General features: G+C 44.0%; 1 protein-coding gene across 5 annotated transcripts in view; it reads left to right on the top strand.

The window, feature by feature from the left end:
* Nucleotides 1-13,581, top strand: part of tcf3a (transcription factor 3a) — a 38,150-nt gene extending 24,569 nt beyond the window's left edge. For 2 of the 5 annotated variants that reach the window (XM_036986349.1, XM_036986348.1), the window contains exons 10-21: nt 885-1,021; nt 1,133-1,271; nt 1,445-1,503; nt 1,681-1,759; nt 3,127-3,203; nt 3,349-3,528; nt 3,715-3,826; nt 3,966-4,098; nt 4,718-4,771; nt 8,640-8,887; nt 9,826-9,972; nt 10,507-13,581. In XM_036986349.1, the coding sequence (XP_036842244.1) occupies nt 885-1,021; nt 1,133-1,271; nt 1,445-1,503; nt 1,681-1,759; nt 3,127-3,203; nt 3,349-3,528; nt 3,715-3,826; nt 3,966-4,098; nt 4,718-4,771; nt 8,640-8,887; nt 9,826-9,965 (1,358 nt within the window). In that variant the 3' untranslated portion in view covers nt 9,966-9,972; nt 10,507-13,581. Of the gene's footprint in view, nt 1-884; nt 1,022-1,132; nt 1,272-1,444; nt 1,504-1,680; nt 1,760-3,126; nt 3,204-3,348; nt 3,529-3,714; nt 3,827-3,965; nt 4,099-4,717; nt 4,772-5,458; nt 5,701-8,639; nt 8,888-9,825; nt 9,973-10,506 lie in introns of all 5 variants that reach the window. The other 3 variants (XM_036986351.1, XM_036986352.1, XM_036986350.1) reach the window with 3 other exon arrangements.
* Nucleotides 13,582-16,968: the final 3,387 nt, after the last annotated feature.

The following is a 16,968-nucleotide window of genomic DNA, read 5'->3' as shown; positions in this document are numbered from 1 at the left end:
CACAGACTCTCATACCATCCTCAGTCACTTGTTTTGACAATTATTTTCTTTTATTGTAAGAATTGTTGTTGTTTTTACCCCTTTTTCTCCCCAATTTTGTGGTATTCAATTGTTAGGTTAGTCTTGTCCTCTGAAACACGACCCTGCCAAGCCGCACTACTTCTTGACACACTGCCTGCTTAACCCGGAAGCCAGCCGCACTAATGTGTCGGAGGAAACACCGTACACCTGGCGACCGTGTCAGCGTGCATTGCGCCCGACCCGCCACAGGAGTCGCTAGATCGCGATGGGACAAGGGCATCCCGGCCGGGCAAACCTATCGATTTTGCGTCGCCTCATGGGTCCCCTGGTCACGAACAACTGCGACAGTGCCCGGGATCAAACCCGGATCTGTAGTGACACCTCAAGCACTGCGATGCCTTAGACCGCTGCGCCTGTTTAGCCCCTGTTTAGCCCATTCTAGTGTTCAATCAAACAGTAACTGAATGCCTCTGCCGTGTGCCTGCTTTATATAGCAATCCACGATCACCTGAGTCTAGGAGCGATCCATTTTTGTGAACAGGCAGGTGTACCTAATAAACTGGCCACAATGTATGTGCCCCATTACTGCCTGTATTGTCTCATCCTCCCTGTTGAAACACCTTATGGCAGTGTGCTAGTGAGTCGTCTGTCTGATGGAGTCATCAGGCGAATGTGACCCCTTGTCTTATTTTTGGTGGCTCTTTCTATTCCCCCCCCCTTTCCCCTATACCCTCACAACCCCCCCTCCCCTCTCACCACCACTCCCCTCCACACAAACACCCCTCTCACCACCCTCTCCCCTCCACACAAACACCACTCCCTCTACACACAAACACCCCTCCTCCTGTTTCCCCCCCTGACAGAAGGTCTGCACCCCTCCCCTGACCCGTGGAGTTCTGCCGGGCCGATGGGGCAGCCGGGCTACTCTGCTGTGCTGGGTAACTCCCCTCACCTGGGCCAGCCCGCCCCCTTCACGGCCATCAACCCGCAGGACAGACTGGTGCGACTACTAACACACACTAGCTGGTTCTCTATATAGTAGTATAGAATACATTACCATTTCTCTCTCACTCATCGCCCAGAGAATGACTTTGAGCCTGTTTTTGTGCAGAAGCGCCAGCCGTTGCCACTTTCGCCCCAGAACTACCCCCTGCACGGCAGCGAGGTGAACGGGAGCTTTCACCCTGGGTCCGCTGGCTACGGAGTCCCCAACCACACACCCCCCATCAATGGAACAGACGGCATCATGGGTACGGCTGTCTACCACTGACACTCTGTAGACTGCCTGTTTTTATCTGCCTGTCTCTGTTTTTCTCTCACTTTTTGGCTCTTCCTTTGTTTCTTCCTTTACCTCCATCTTTTCTCTAAATTGTAAAAATGTCAGTTCTAATTGTTTACTATCCACCCGGTTGTTCCCTCCCAGCCAACCGGGGAACAGCTCCACCTAGCTCAGGAGATGAGATCGGCAAAGCCCTGGCATCAGTGAGTAGAGTGGCACAGACCACATCAAGCATAGTCTTCAGTGATTATGCAAAGTTTATTTATCTACCAAGACTAAGATAAAACCTAATCTGCAAATAATAGAGAAGGCCGAGTTTCTGTTCTACTGTTTTCTGTATCATAGATCTGACTATTGAATGACTGTTTTTTTCTGTGTAGATTTATCCTTCGGACCACAACAGCAACACCTTCCCTTCATCTCCATCAACTCCAGTGGGCTCTCCCCAGGCCATAGCAGGTGACTGAGCAGGGAAAATACACCTGTAACTAGCCCTTCCCCAGGACATGGCAGGTGACTGGGCAGGGAGAATACACCTGTACCTAGCTTTCCCCAGGCCATAGCAGGTGACTGAGCAGGGAAAATACACCTGTACCTAGCTTTCCCCAGGACATGGCAGGTGACTGGGCAGGGAGAATACACCTGTACCTAGCTTTCCCCAGGACATGGCAGGTGACTGGGCAGGGAGAATACACCTGTACCTAGCTTTCCCCAGGACATGGCAGGTGACTGGGCAGGGAGAATACACCTGTACCTAGCTTTCCCCAGGACATGGCAGGTGACTGGGCAGGGAAAATACACCTGTACCTAGCTTTCCCCAGGACATGGCAGGTGACTGGGCAGGGAGAATACACCTGTACCTAGCTCTCCCCAGGACATGGCAGGTGACTGGGCAGGGAGAATACACCTGTACCTAGCTTTCCCCAGGACATGGCAGGTGACTGGGCAGGGAAAATACACAACTGGGCAGGGAAAATACACAATACACCTGTACCTAGCTTTCCCCAGGACATGGCAGGTGACTGGGCAGGGAAAATACACCTGTACCTAGCTTTCCCCAGGACATGGCAGGTGACTGGGCAGGGAGAATACACCTGTACCTAGCTCTCCCCAGGACATGGCAGGTGACTGGGCAGGGAGAATACACCTGTACCTAGCTTTCCCCAGGACATGGCAGGTGACTGGGCAGGGAGAATACACCTGTACCTAGCTTTCCCCAGGACATGGCAGGGAGAGTACACCTGTAGCTTGGAGGATCACAATTGGGTTAACCCTTAATGAAACCTAGCAAAGCATTTCCTATATGGTGGGTTGGAGCCTACTGCTGATTCCTAGCTAGTTTCTTTCAGTTGTGACTGAACACTGGGTTAAGGTGATATTTTGCTAAAGAGATTTAAGTGTTTGGGTAGGTGTAAGAGAAAAAACGGATCCCACCTGTTTTAGTCCTTAGGGGGCCATATCCTGTGGCGTAAGGTTACAGCCACATGCAAAATGACAAAAAAATAGCTTTTTTTCTCACAGGCAGATGAAGTGCAAAATGTCACTGTTGGTTCAATGTGGAATCGAGCGACCAGATTAGGTTCTTCTTTGACACCAGTGCTTTGAGTGTGGTGTCTGAAATGGCCAACCATAAAACCTCTAATGAAATTTGACATAATAAGATTACATCTTGTCTAGAGTTACTAGATAACAAGTTATGGTTGACTGCTTTTCAACCGAATGGTCGTTTGCCTGGTAGATGGACAGCCCCACTCTTGCGGTTTGTGCCAACTATTTTCAAAGACACAGTTTTTGTCCAGATGCTTAATGTCTCTCTGTCTCTGTAGGTTCTGCCTCTCAGTGGTCCCGGGGCTCGGGACAGGCCACACCCTCTCCAAACTTTGAGGGAGGACTGCAGGCTCTGGTGAGTTACATGTTATGTCCTACTCCTGGATGTGTGTAGTCCCATATCTTAAAAGATCACGAATAACACCTTGGTCTGAAGCAAGCTGGATGAGTTGAAGTTGATGAATAAACAGCGTTTGTTATACTTACCTTCTGTTCTACAGCAAAACAAAATGGAGGACCGTCTGGAGGAGGCAATACACGTTCTGCAGCGCCATGCCGGGGGACAGGGGGGCCCAGGGGGGCTGACTGACATGCACAGCCTCCTCAGCGCTGGGATAGGAGGTCTTGCCCAGGCCTTCAACAACGCTGGCCTGGGACTGGCCAACAGACTGCCCAACCTTGTAAGAACCGGAGGGATGAATAGATCTATAGTGGGCATATCTAGCCATATGGAAGGTTTAGGATTCTGTCTATTTATTGTCATGCTGTTCTATACAGCCTCATGTAAATAGTCATGTGACGGCTATGTTATGAGGAGACTGTAGGACTGTAACTATTGAATCCCATTTTTCTCCTTTGCTCTGTAGATGGCCAACCACCATGAGGACTCTGCTGGTCCGCCCTCTAGTGGTCCTGGTCTGCATGGTCACCATGGCCCTCCCTCAGCCCAGCCTGGCAGCCAGCCTGAGGGCTTCACCAGTTAGTTCCTCCTTGTCACTCTTTATTTTCCTCTCTCCTGCCATTCAGGAAAGGAAAGGAGACAAAATGATTGACTCTCCCTCTTTCTCAAAATATCTACTGTGCTTGGCATTGACTTATCCCCCCCATTTTCCCTCAGGCCTCTCTCGCTCCACACACTCGTCCAGTGGCGCCGACATCAAAAGGGAGGACAAGGAGGATGACGAGAACTCCTCCGTGGCTGACAAGTCAGAGGACGAGAAGAAAGACTCGAAGGCTCGCACCCGAACCAGGTGACTAAGCCCCTCTGTCTGTAGCAATGACACATTAAAATGACTGAAATCAGCCACTCTCTTGAGATGCAAGTATAGGACTTCTATGTTCAGGCAAGTCGTCGTCAATGCATGATTTACCTGGAAGTTTACATTAAGAGCTCGTTTAAGTTAGGATTCAGATGTTTTCTGGCAGGTATTACCGTGTCAATTGTCTGATCAGTTGGCACATTGAAGGATTAAGTCATTTCAACACCATACTGCATTCCAGTCTCTTTTTAGTGTTGTTTGTGCAGTGCTATTTACAAAGTAAATAAAACTCCCGTCAAAACCTAAGCACTAGGTGATTGTTGTGGTATCGGAAGTGGGACATTTTGATCTGTTTAACCATCTTGTTAGCTTAGGCTAGCGAATGTGGCTCAATGATTTGTCGTGGGGACTGTGCTGCTGTTATTATAAAGGGGGTAAACTCTCACTGAACGTTATCAGGATTTATTTGATCATTTTCAAGACATCTGTTGAAAATGATCATGTCCATTCAGGGAGTGCAGGTTTACCCTCTCTATTTCAACCTAACACAGCCCCAGCACCCAAAAAGCACTGTTATCATGTGTGCCCTCGTGTCTACTGTTGTTTTCAGAGAGACGTTCTCCTTCCAGACCTTCTCTTCCTCCCTATCAGACACGGGAGCAGAGTAAGTCTGTATCCAGTCATGTGCGCCTCACCTCAGGGGGTGTGTCCAGAAATATAGACACCAAATAACATTTTTTTGAGAATAATTATAAACTGACTATCTATTTATTTATACCTGGTCGGCAGAATTTCAGCATAAACGATTTACTCAGGCTTAGCAAACGCTTTTCTCGCTCCTTGAGCCGTGCCGTTGTTGGTGCCTTGAGTGAAGGTTTGTATCATCTTGCAATTATAACACATTCTTATAACACACAAGCTCTGAAAGGGATACCCCAGGTTTAGTAACTGATGGCATAAGTATATTATGAATTGGATTGGTCAATTTGATGACTTGAACCTAGATGAAATTGGATTTTATCATTTCACAGCTATTGCAGCACATGAACCTGGCTTTTACTCTAACATTTTCAACATTGATAAAGAAAACATGTTTGTATGTTGTATATGAGTTTGCAGAAGTATGTTAGAAGATTATATAAAGTCCTGTTTTCTTGCTTAAAGAATGAAGAGCTTCTTCTTTGGCATAATGGTCCAGAAGCTGTAGTACAGCACTCCCAGAATGAAAGCATTTAATCATTCTCTAGCAAGTGATTAGAACAGAACGTAATAGTCTTGTCCACTTTAGTAAATATGTCTTCTATCCCTTCCAACCAAACCTCCCCCTTGGCCTACATTGACTCTTCATCAGTCACGATGATGAGGACGAGGATGACGAGGATCTGCCGCCGGAGTTGAAGAAAGAGCGGGAGAAAGAGCGGCGGGTGGCAAATAATGCCCGTGAGCGTCTGCGCGTGCGGGACATCAACGAAGCCTTTAAGGAGCTGGGGCGCATGTGTCAGCTACACCTGACTAATGAGAAACCCCAGACCAAACTGCTCATTCTGCACCAGGCCGTTAATGTTATACTCAACCTGGAGCAGCAAGTCCGAGGTCAGTGTGCTGTCACTGGGGTCCAGTTTTAGACGGGACAAAGAACCAGGGTAGGGCCGCGTCCCAATTCTCTGATGCCTTCTAGTATCCTTCAGGGTAAAGGCCCCGGGATGTCTCCATACTCTTGAGTGGTTTGCTTTACTTGTCTCTTTTCCTTCATTGATGTGAAGTCATTGGAAAGGTGTCAGGCTCCTGTGTTTTTAGATCATTGCAGATAGAGAGCAGACTAGGCGATGAGGCCACTTTCAAGTATTAAAACAAGTTTCCAACCATCTAGTTTGTTATGATTGGGGAAATTTGGACGAGGAAAGGAAGCTATTTAGACTGTTTGTGATGTGGCCCCTTCTCCGTTCCTTTGAGGCTTTGCTGCTGTGTGCACATATATAACCTACCACTGGATTCATGTCTGGTTTGGTGTCGTATGTGTTGCCTGATCTAAACAGCATGGGTCGGTCTGTCTGGGCTGCTTCATGTGACTGCCTCCCCCTCCACTATATTAGGGGCGTTCCACCAATTCGGTGCCCTTTGAGAAGTGTAAGAAAAACTTTTGGAATTCTCATCATTTTGACATTCTGTCATGAAGGGCACATGTTCAACGTAATAAAAAAAACATGTTTTCCCATCTCAAGAGGTACAAAGAAAAATATATACTACATAATTACTAGCCGAAGTAACCAGGTGGACAAATTCTTGTTAAATCAGCCATAAATCCCCTTGTGATGGTGGGAAGCTTGTGTGCAACAGGGAGAGGCATTTGAAGCTTCACAAAGTTGAATTGTTAAAACATTTCTATGTGTAACAGGGTTGAAGTGTTAAACTTGACCAGCTCAGTTTTCCACCACAAAACACCAGCAAATGGACAAAAAGAGTAGAATCAGCTTACCTACTTTTACACTATCGTTTGACTAGTAGATGTTTATTTTGGAAAAAATATTGAAGGAATAGTTTAACCATATTTAAAACGAGAGTTCCAAGTCGCGTAACAGGGTTGACCTTAAAATGAGGGACAGACTTAAATGAATCACTAATTGTATGAAATAATTCATCTTCAGAAATGACTTTGTCAAAGTAACAAAAAGGCTAGCACTTCACAATGATGGTGAGAACTTGGAGAAATGTTGCTTAAGAGGGTTAAAATCTTCCTAGAGGTCAGACGCTGCACGGAGAAACATGTCAAAATGCTGAATTTTGCACTTTAGCAAGTCTATTCATATAAAAAAATCTGAGTTTTCCATGTGGTCTATATTAAAGGGCACTTCATTTAAATTAATAGGCTTTTAAAATTCTATATTTGTGCACAATTTCTACTTAAAATATCAAAGGGATGCGAAGGGCACTCATTTGGTGGAACGACCCATTAATATTATATTTCTGATTTCCCTTATACGCTTCTATCGCTGTGCTTCATCACTGTGCTTCTTATGAGGCCTTAGCAACACGGTTTAACAACCCATTATGTTTCTGTTAGCTTTTTACACTGTTACAATTATTTCAGGCCCCGATAATGACTTCTAAATTAATTTGATCAGCTTTGGGTAATGGCCCAAAGTGAAGTGCAAAGATTTTTTTGTCAGAGAGGATTCCCACATTTTCAACATTTTTTTTAATAAACTCTGACCTCGGACTTGCTGCTCCAGGTTGAGTATAATGTTAACGGCCTGGTGCAACGTGTCACCATTCCCAAGTTACAGCATTGAGCCCCCTGTATTCTGCCTGCTGATTGGCTATACAGATGCAGATACGGGTTGTGATTGGATGAGAGGGGCTCACTGTTCTGCTCCTATCCCATTCCTCAATGTATTAACTCACTTCACTTTCGTATTACAGTGTCTCTGTGTTGCATGCCCTTATTCGTCAAATGTTAACATTTTTAATTTACTGATTTCATTGAAGTCCTCTTCATACCCATCTCCATCTCTCTTTCTGTCATTTCCTTTTGCAGATGGCAGCAGTGATTTCAGCTTCCACTCATTCAGATAATACATCTCTGACCGCTGATGTATTTAACATGAGGCACCAGCATCTAGCTCTCTCTCTGTTTCTCTATCTCTGTGTTCCTGTTTCCCATTCTCTAGACCTGGTAGAGGGTGTGTTGCTGTCTTTCCTCCTCTCCCTCTCTTTCTTGGTCTTCTTTCCGCTTCACTGACAGCCCCCAAAAGCCTCATATTATCACCTGTGAATACACTCCTGGGTCCTGATCAGCAGGAGATGTAGACTGTTGGTCTGGGTTCTGTCAGATTCCATTTGGTATGATGGTTGTCAACCCGTAACTCAACATTTAAAAAACTCAATTTGACAAAATAACCACAAGTCGCTGTTTAGCCAATTGAAAGTCTCCCAAGAAGTGATGGAAAAACATGCTTTGGGTAAACAAACAAATATTCCCAGTTGCCATTATCATTTGTGAGGTCTTAAAAGATGTGTTCATGGACAATAGCAGTAAAAGTAGTGCTCTTGTATCGGGATTCCGCCGTGTAAAAACAAAAGGATTCTGTTACCGCGTCCTTCGCAGTCCATCCATCCGCTCTCTCTCTCGCTCTCCTGCTCCACCGCACCACTCTCCACCGGGATCATCCATCCGTGATCCTCCTCCTCCTCGTCCCTGGAACACATTCTGTCCATCTGGACAACCACCACTTCCTGCTGCTGGCCTACTGCCCAAATATGGCACTTATTGAATGATGTCACAGTCAGGCAGTCTGATCAAGGATGTGAATAGAGTAATGTGAAGGGAATGCTGTAAGGAAGTGCTGGTCTAGGATCAGGTCTAACTATGCCAGACAAAATATGGGAACTGACCCTGGAACAGCAATTGGCTATCCACATAAACTATCCGTAAAAACTGTCAGCATTTAGGGGTAACTTAAATCCGTAGGGGCAACTTGGTGGGTAAAAGCAGCAGGTGTTGGGGTGTACCATAATGCCCCCTCCCTCCTCAGCAGCAGCTGCAGCGTGGCCTCGCCCAGCGACGACAACCTGACGGCAGAGGAGAAGGAGAAGCGTGAGCGGGAGCGCCGCTCGGCCAACAACGTCCGGGAGAGGGTGCGCGTGCGCGACATTAACGAGGCGTTCAGGGAGCTGGGCCGGATGGTGCAGGTGCACCTGCGCGGCGACAAGGCCCAGACCAAACTCATCATCCTGCAGCAGGCCTCGCAGGTCATTATGGGCCTGGAGAAGCAGGTCCGAGGTAGGCCTCCTTTTAGGAAATTATCTAGTACCCTCCACCCAGCCAACTATCACTCAACTAGCATGGCAGTGAAAGGGTTCATATTGGACCAGTACCACCCATCCAACTAGCTCTTAATACTGGGCCTAGAGAAGCAGCTCTGAGGTAGGCTTCCCTTTAGAAAATGATCCAGTACCACCCCCACCCATCCAACTAGCTCTTAATACTGGGCCTAGAGAAGCAGCTCTGAGGTAGGCTTCCCTTTAGAAAATTATCCAGTACCACCCCCACCCAGCCAACTAGCTCTTAATACTAGGCCTGGAGAAGCAGGTCTGAGGTAGGCTTCCCTTTTGGAAATGATCCAGTACCACCCAGCCAACTAGCTCTTAATACTGGGCCTGGAGAAGCAGGTCTGAGGTAGGCTTCCCTTTTGGAAATGATCCAGTACCACCCAGCCAACTAGCTCTTAATACTGGGCCTGGAGAAGCAGGTCTGAGGTAGGCTTCTCTGTAGCTCTGGAAGGATTCCTTACCAAACCCAACCCCGAAAAGAGATGGGGAAGAGGAGGGGCTTCACCTCTGCCAAACACTTAGTGACCTCACTGCTGCCGTCTGGCCGTTCCTCTGTTCTGTCCAGCTGTCTCCTCTTTGTTTGGTCTTTTGTTCTCCATGATTTTCCAATTATATATTTTTCTATTTTGTTTCATATCTAGAATATTGCGGCATTTACACCTTAATCATACCTTCCGTGCCTGTCACATCTCCCTGCCTTTTTTGTTTTTAACATCTCTCGTAGATAAGCCTAACCTCCCAAGCCCTTCTCGGTTTACTAGAATCTGTGAAACCTGATGTTAAAGCCCCTTGCGTCCATCTTTGACTATTGTCTTGTGCTCACCATCAGTTTACCTGAACCTATAGATCCACTTCTCCCCTGTGATTCCGTGTCTCCTCTTCCTAAAGAGCGTAACCTGAACCCCAAGGCAGCGTGTCTGAAGCGGAGGGAGGAAGAGAAAGTTTCGGGGGTGGACCCCCAGATGCAGATGGGAGGGGGGCACCCCGGGTTAGGCGGCGATGGACACAACTCTGTGAACCATATGTAACACCCAGGTAAGCTGTCATACTGTAACTGTCAATACCCTATGTATTGTTGTGGCATGCGTGAGCGTAACATTTATTTTTCTGGCTAAAAGCGGGGGATAGGTGGTGGGTGTGGCAGGGGACATGGAAATAAGCATGGTCAGCCCGTCTGAATTTGACATTTTTAGAGGCCACACCTCTAAACATATTGGTGGTGTAAAGACATTTGAATTCTAAGTCTATTTCCTTCAAGTTATGCCATAGCTAATGCTGTGTTCTTTTGCTCAAACATAATAACAAAATCACTACTACTAAATTCATTGTTTCGGGGAATTTAATTCTCCTGACTGTCTAGCTTTTATTTTGGTGATTTAGTTCTCAAAGATTATTATAAAAACAATATATACAGGTAGTGTCTACTCTATCTTTACAAGTGTACACTGAAAGTTCTTTTCCATCCCAAGAATGTATTTTGATATGCATTAAATGTTACATTGTTTTGGACTTCAGTGGATTTCAATGGCAGAAAGACGTGTAATATAACGATCCCTGTTTGTCTTCCAGCTCCTGTTGATTGTACAGCTCTTAGAAGACGTGGCCTTATTGTCTTATTATGCATCTCAGTGGGCGTCAATCCACAAAGGTGCGCTCTCGATATAGCACATATAGTGGAGAAGCGCATACACACACACACACACACACACACACACACAACTGACAAAGCCAGTGGCCACATTCCTGACCATGAACACCCCTATACACCAGAGTTTTGAAGAATATTTACAGTAAACACACCCTGAACTCCAAGGAGAGACTGGGCCACAGAAAGAGGAAATTTAAACGCAATGATTTTCTGCCTAATGGTCATGTTTTTGTAAGACATTTTGAGAAGTTGCTTTACATGTTGGGAGCAAAATTTGTTTGGATCAAATAGTATTTTTGGATCAATTGCTCATGTGAGCAACAGGATTTTGTGTCCTTTGGGTAGTCATCTGCCATTCCCACCTGAAAAGAAGGTCATAGTTTCATTACAAGCAAAGGTGACACCAGAATCTAACCTGTGAGTAACTATGTGCCTGATATACATGCATAACGCCAAGGCTTGGGAGAGTTAGAATCGTCATCATCCCCACCATTTTTTTTTCTCAAAAGGCTGAAACACAGTACAGTTTGAGGTATCCAGCCACCTCCACCAGAATGTAAAAGACTGGACAGTCATAGTGATGAAGGGACACTTATTGAATCGTCAGGCAGAGTGCTGTTATATAGCACAATGATTTAAAAAAGTTTCTGCCCTCGTAAGGGCTGACACAGGCCTGTCTGAAGGATTTGTATGGTGGGTATTTATTTGATCCAGGAATCCTACAAGCCTTCCATTTTTGTCCTCTTCATCTGTTTGTTGCTACTGCCATGGGTGGAGTGGAAGCACTCTCAGTGAGGAAGGTGTCCCCACCCACCAACATGTACAGAGACCCAGGACAGGTCATGACTCGCTACTAGCTGAGAACCACTTCCGGTTCACCTACTTTTCAACAGGATCACATGGTCATCTCAAGACTTCCTCACTCTGACTTGGGGAGATTGGACTGAAACATGCAGGAAGTGTGTGTGTTCTCTAAACCAGAGCAAGCCTCTCCCCCTCCACTGCCACTCCCTTACCCTTCTTTACCCCTCCTGTTCTGTCTCCATTTCAGCCAGGCCATGTGGATGCATGGTCAGTACCCTCTGCCCCAAACTGAGTCAACCACCTGCCTTCATTTCTTTCTCTTCACGTTTGTGGAGCAAGTGTCATCAGTTGGCAAGGCAAACCTACATGGCCAGGTCATGTGTACTTAAAGATTTTATGTACGACGTAAGGAAATGTCTGTTTTTTTAAGTAGACTACAGTTATTTCGACGAGTATGGAAGGAATAATGGTTGGACTTCAAGAGGGTTGATTTTTGTAGCGTGGGTCCTGAAATATCATAGCGATCTTCCCTTGAAGGCGTTCAACTGCCAACTATGGACAATATTTTTTTGTTCCTTAAAATTACAGGAAGCATTGGGCGTTTTGAACAATTTCTAAAGTCTGTAAGGATCCTCCTTTTTGTAGAAGTGATGTTATTTTTTACTTTGTAATATAGCTGTATGAGTTTTCTTTTGGATTGCATTTATTTTTGTTTACCTTGTTTAAATGTAAGAACTCATTTTAGATGCCAGGAACAAACTATCTCTTTTTCCATCCCAAACGTAGTAATCTCTTTTTTTATGATGACAAAAGCAAGAAGTGCCAGTTGCTAAGGGGTGAAAGTAGTAAACGCCAACACTCCTAATATGGCTAGAACATCCACCAACTATTTTGGAAGTACAGGTCATTTGGAGATGGTCTGTATAAATCATTTAAACCAGTTACTATTTCACACTTACTATCAAAGGATATGTCAAAGTATTGGCAAGCTTTGTCACTCAAACATTTAAGTGCAAACTCTGATATTGTTGAAAAAGGATCAACGTATTACGTTTTTCATACCAGTTTCATTTTATGGCAATCCTTTTCAGCTTGCTAGGTTTTTGACTTTGGTATCATTCTTAGTAGTTACTCACCAGGCCTGAAAATGTCACTGTTGAAACTTCACTGTGATTGTCACTGCATGCGTGGCTTTCCAAGAGAACCTTTTACAGATATAGACGATTGACATGGGAGGGAAGTGTTTCAGTACATATATAAAGTCATGTTTTTGACCCTTTTCCTCTGTTTCTCAGTGATGGGCATCCCTGAACAACTGAGTCCACTTTGATTTCCTGAGCCCTATTACCAGTTTCTAGAATTGAATGGATATGAGTGTTTCCAGACCTGTTATCTTCCTTATAAAACATTTATGATTTAGACAACACTCAGAGTACCTTATCTATCCTTAATTGTTGTTTTTTTTCAACATTCTCAACTAGGGCAGAGAGACATTTTTGTTTTGATATGAAAAATGTGAAATTGACATGTTCAGTATGTACCTATACAAGACCTGGCCAGTTGATGTTATAGAGATCAACTAAACAGTATTGTTCCCTGCAGAGTGATACTGAATTGCAACAGTATTTTCTCAGTTTGGCCTGTTTGTCGTTCATAATAACCATGCTCCAGATGACAACCCTAAGCTGCCATTGGTTCTTCTGTCTCACAGAAGACACATTGTTTTGGGATTATTATTTTTAATTATCTGAAAAACTGAACATTGCTGATGTTATTTGTGTTCATTTTTGTTAATGTTGAACTGCAAATGTTGAGTACAGTATCCTTAACTTCCCTTGTCAAAACGCACAACTAGTATTTTGCCAGCGGTCTCATGGTCTGCCAATCTCTGCCCCCTTCAACAGACGGTCACACTGCTACAAAACCAACTGTCGCTCTTACATTGGGGACAGAATCCATTTGTCCTCAAAGTGCCTCCAGTTTCCTATTTTTATTTATATATATATATATATATAGATATATATATATAGATATATATAAAGTAGATATTGAGAACTGTCATGTATATAACAGTAATGTAGCAATAAATGTGCCATTTTTAACAGAAATATACCTTTTTTTCAATGTCTGTCTTTTTGAGCTTGTATACCTAAATGAGAAACAGAAACATTGTAATAAAGGGTTGAAAACATGCTAAGATTCTTGGCTCATTTTGTGTGTATTGAAACAATTCTCCATGTACAGTTGTGGCCAAACGTTTTGAGAATGACACAAATATTAATTTTCACAAAGTCTGCTGCCTCAGTATCTTTAGATATTTTTGTCAGATGTTACTATGGAATACAAGCATTTCATAAGTGTCAAAGGCTTTTATTGACAATTACATGAAGTTGATGCAAAGAGTCAATATTTGCAGTGTTGACCCTTCTTTTTCAAGACCTCTGTAATCTGCCCTGGCATGCTGTCAATTAACTTCTGGGCCACTGGTGGCAGCCCATTCTTGCATAATCAATGCATGGAGTTGGTCAGAATTTGTGGGTTTTTGTGTGTCCACCCGGCTCTTGAGGATTGACCACAAGTTCTCAATAAGTTTAAGGTCTGGGAATTTTCCTGGCCATGGACCCAAATAATCAATGTTTTGTTCCCCGAGCCACTTAGTTATCACTTTTGCCTTATGGCAAGGTGCTCCATCATGCTGGAAAAGGCATTGTTCATCACCAAACTGTTCCTGGATGGTTGGGAGAAGTTGCTCTAGGAGGATGTGTTGGTACCATTATTTTATTCATGGCTGTGTTCTAAGGCAAAGGCAAGTGAGCCCACTCCCTTGGCTGAGAAGCAACCCCACACATGAATGGTCTCGGGATGCTTTTCTGTTGGCATGACACAGGACTGATGGTAGCGCTCACCTTGTCTTCTCCGGACAAGCTTTTTTCCGGATGCCCCAAACAATCGGAAAGGGGATTCATCAGAGAAAATGACTTTACCCCAGTTCTCAGTATTCCAATCCCTGTACCTTTTGTAGAATATCAGTCTGTCCCTGATGTTTTCCTTGGGGAGAAGTGGCTTCTTTGCTGCCCTTCTTGACACCAGGCCATCCTCAAAGTCTTTACCTCACTGTGCGTGCAGATGCACTCACACCTGCCTGCTGTCATTCCTGAGCAAGCTCTGTACTGGTGGTGCCCCGATCCCGCAGCTGAATCAACTTTAGGAGACGGTCCTGGAGCTTGCTGGACTTTCTTGGGCTCCCTGAAGCTTTCACAACAATTGAACCGCTCTTGAAGTTCTTGATGATCTGATAAATGGTTGATTTAGGTGTAATCTTACTGGCACCAATATCCTTGCGTGTGAAGCCCTTTTTGTGCAAAGCAATGATGACGGCACGTGTTTCCTTGCAGGTAACCATGGTTGGCAGAGGAAGAACAATGATTCCAAGCACCACCCTCCTTCTGAAGCTTCCAGTTTGTTATTCGAACTTGATCAGCATGACAGAGTGATCTCCAGCCTTATCATCGTCAACACTCACACCTGTGTTAACGAGAGAATCACTGACATGTCAGCTGGTCCTTTTGTGGCAGGGCTGAAATGCATTGGAAATGTTTTTTGGGGATTCAGTTCATTTGCATGGCAAAGAGGGACTTTGCAATTCATCTGATCACTCTTCATAACATTCTAGAGTATATGCCATCATAACTGAGGCAGCAGACTTTGAAAATTAATATTTGTGTCATTCTCAACTTTTGGCCACGACTGTACAGTGCATTCAAAGTATTAATAGCCCTTATTCCACATTTTGTCGTGTTACAACCTGAATGAAATGTATTTGAAAAAATTATCTGCATGTACAGTGTGATTCCACACATTTCCCCCCTGATGTGCATTCTCATTCACTCCATGCATTTGGAAGGATTAGGCTAATGAAGGAAATATAGTGGGATCTTTCCCTGGCCGGGAACGTGGATCTGCATCAATGCAACGGCCTGGGGTGTATTCATTACGGAAACCAATTACCGTTTAAGAACCAAACTTAGCAAAACGAGTTTCTATTGGACAAATTCAGTTTTTTGTTTGCTTCCATTTTAAATGTTTTGCAACAATCTGCGTTATGAATACACCTGTTCTATTTCAACTCGCCTAGTATTAGGGATCTCATCTGGCATTGTTTTAAGGATCATTTACATGGATATAAGCACTCCATTGCAGTCTAAAGATGGATATGAAAGAAGGCTACTGGAGTTGTTTATTAAATTTCCATCAACTATAACTATGCTGAAGCTATATTATTGAGACTCCAAAGATAATTAAATACTTGACTAATCCTAGATTTGAATTTATTTCCAGTCCACAGATTTCAGTGTGGTGATACTGATTGTCAGCACTGGGGTTTAGTTTAAGTAGCAGGTAATGAGAATTATCGTGGCAGGTTAGGGGAACTGATTTTGCAGGTTAGGAGACAGGTTAACTAAATTAGTTTATTTTGCTAAATTTCTTAAACTGTAAATTTATCCCCGACGCAACTGCTAGATGGCGCTGTAGTAGCCACAATGGTAAAAATCATCAGTCTTGACTAACATAAGTATCTTTTATTTATTTTTATTATTAACAAATCAATACAGAAAGTACATGAGGGAACACAAGTATATATAGATTATATACAATGGACAATCGAGCTAGGGGGTACAATATCACATTACAATTACACAAGGACCTTAAGGGTCATACATACACTTAATTCTAACAGCTTTTTTGTTAGAGTATTTAATTGTCTTAATATACAGTTCACTTTCTTTTTTAGGGTAAGAATGTGTTTTTAGTTTGTAAATGTACAGTTGTGTATATGAAATTTGGCCAAAGGAATAATGAAATTAATTACATAAATGTTTCAGCTTATTTCTATCGTATGTAAAGAATCTAAGCAGTACATCTCTCCGAAATAGTGTAAAATCTTCATAAATGTGTTCAATTATAAGTCTACTAATGTCTTGCCACAGTTTTCTTACATGAATACAATGAGTGGTCATTACAAAAGGAGCAATTTGAGTTTGAGTCTTCATATAGTGGTTGGCAGGATAATATTTATGAATCATTTTAAAGGAAACTTCCTTCATTTTGTTAACAAGTAGGTATGTGTGTGGCAACATCCAAACTTTTTTCCAACAGATATCATTAAGTCCATTCCAATAAGGTGTAACATAACTTTAAACTGTCCCCTCGCCCATACCCGGGCTCGAACCAGGGACCCTCTGCACACAACAACAGTCACCCACGAAGCATCGTTACCCATCGCTCCACAAAAGCCGCGGCCCTTGCAGAGCAAGTGTAACCACTACTTTAAGGTCTCAGAGCAAGTGACGTCACCGATTGAAACGCTATTTAGCGCGCACCACCGCTAACTAGCTAGCCGTTTCACATCCGTTACAAAGGCATGACATACAACATCCTGCTGAAACAAGGTTCGTATCGCTCTGTTGAAGAATGGACCAAAAGAGGAACAAATCTTTCCTACTGATGAGTAAACAGGGTCAGTAGAAGGTAGGCTCTGAGGGTCAGGTCTTGACACGTTGCTGAATAACAGAGCAACA

This window comes from Oncorhynchus mykiss, chromosome 8, assembly GCF_013265735.2.
Source record: "Oncorhynchus mykiss isolate Arlee chromosome 8, USDA_OmykA_1.1, whole genome shotgun sequence".
Taxonomy (NCBI): domain Eukaryota; kingdom Metazoa; phylum Chordata; class Actinopteri; order Salmoniformes; family Salmonidae; genus Oncorhynchus; species Oncorhynchus mykiss.
This window is presented reverse-complemented; position numbering and strand designations above follow the sequence as displayed.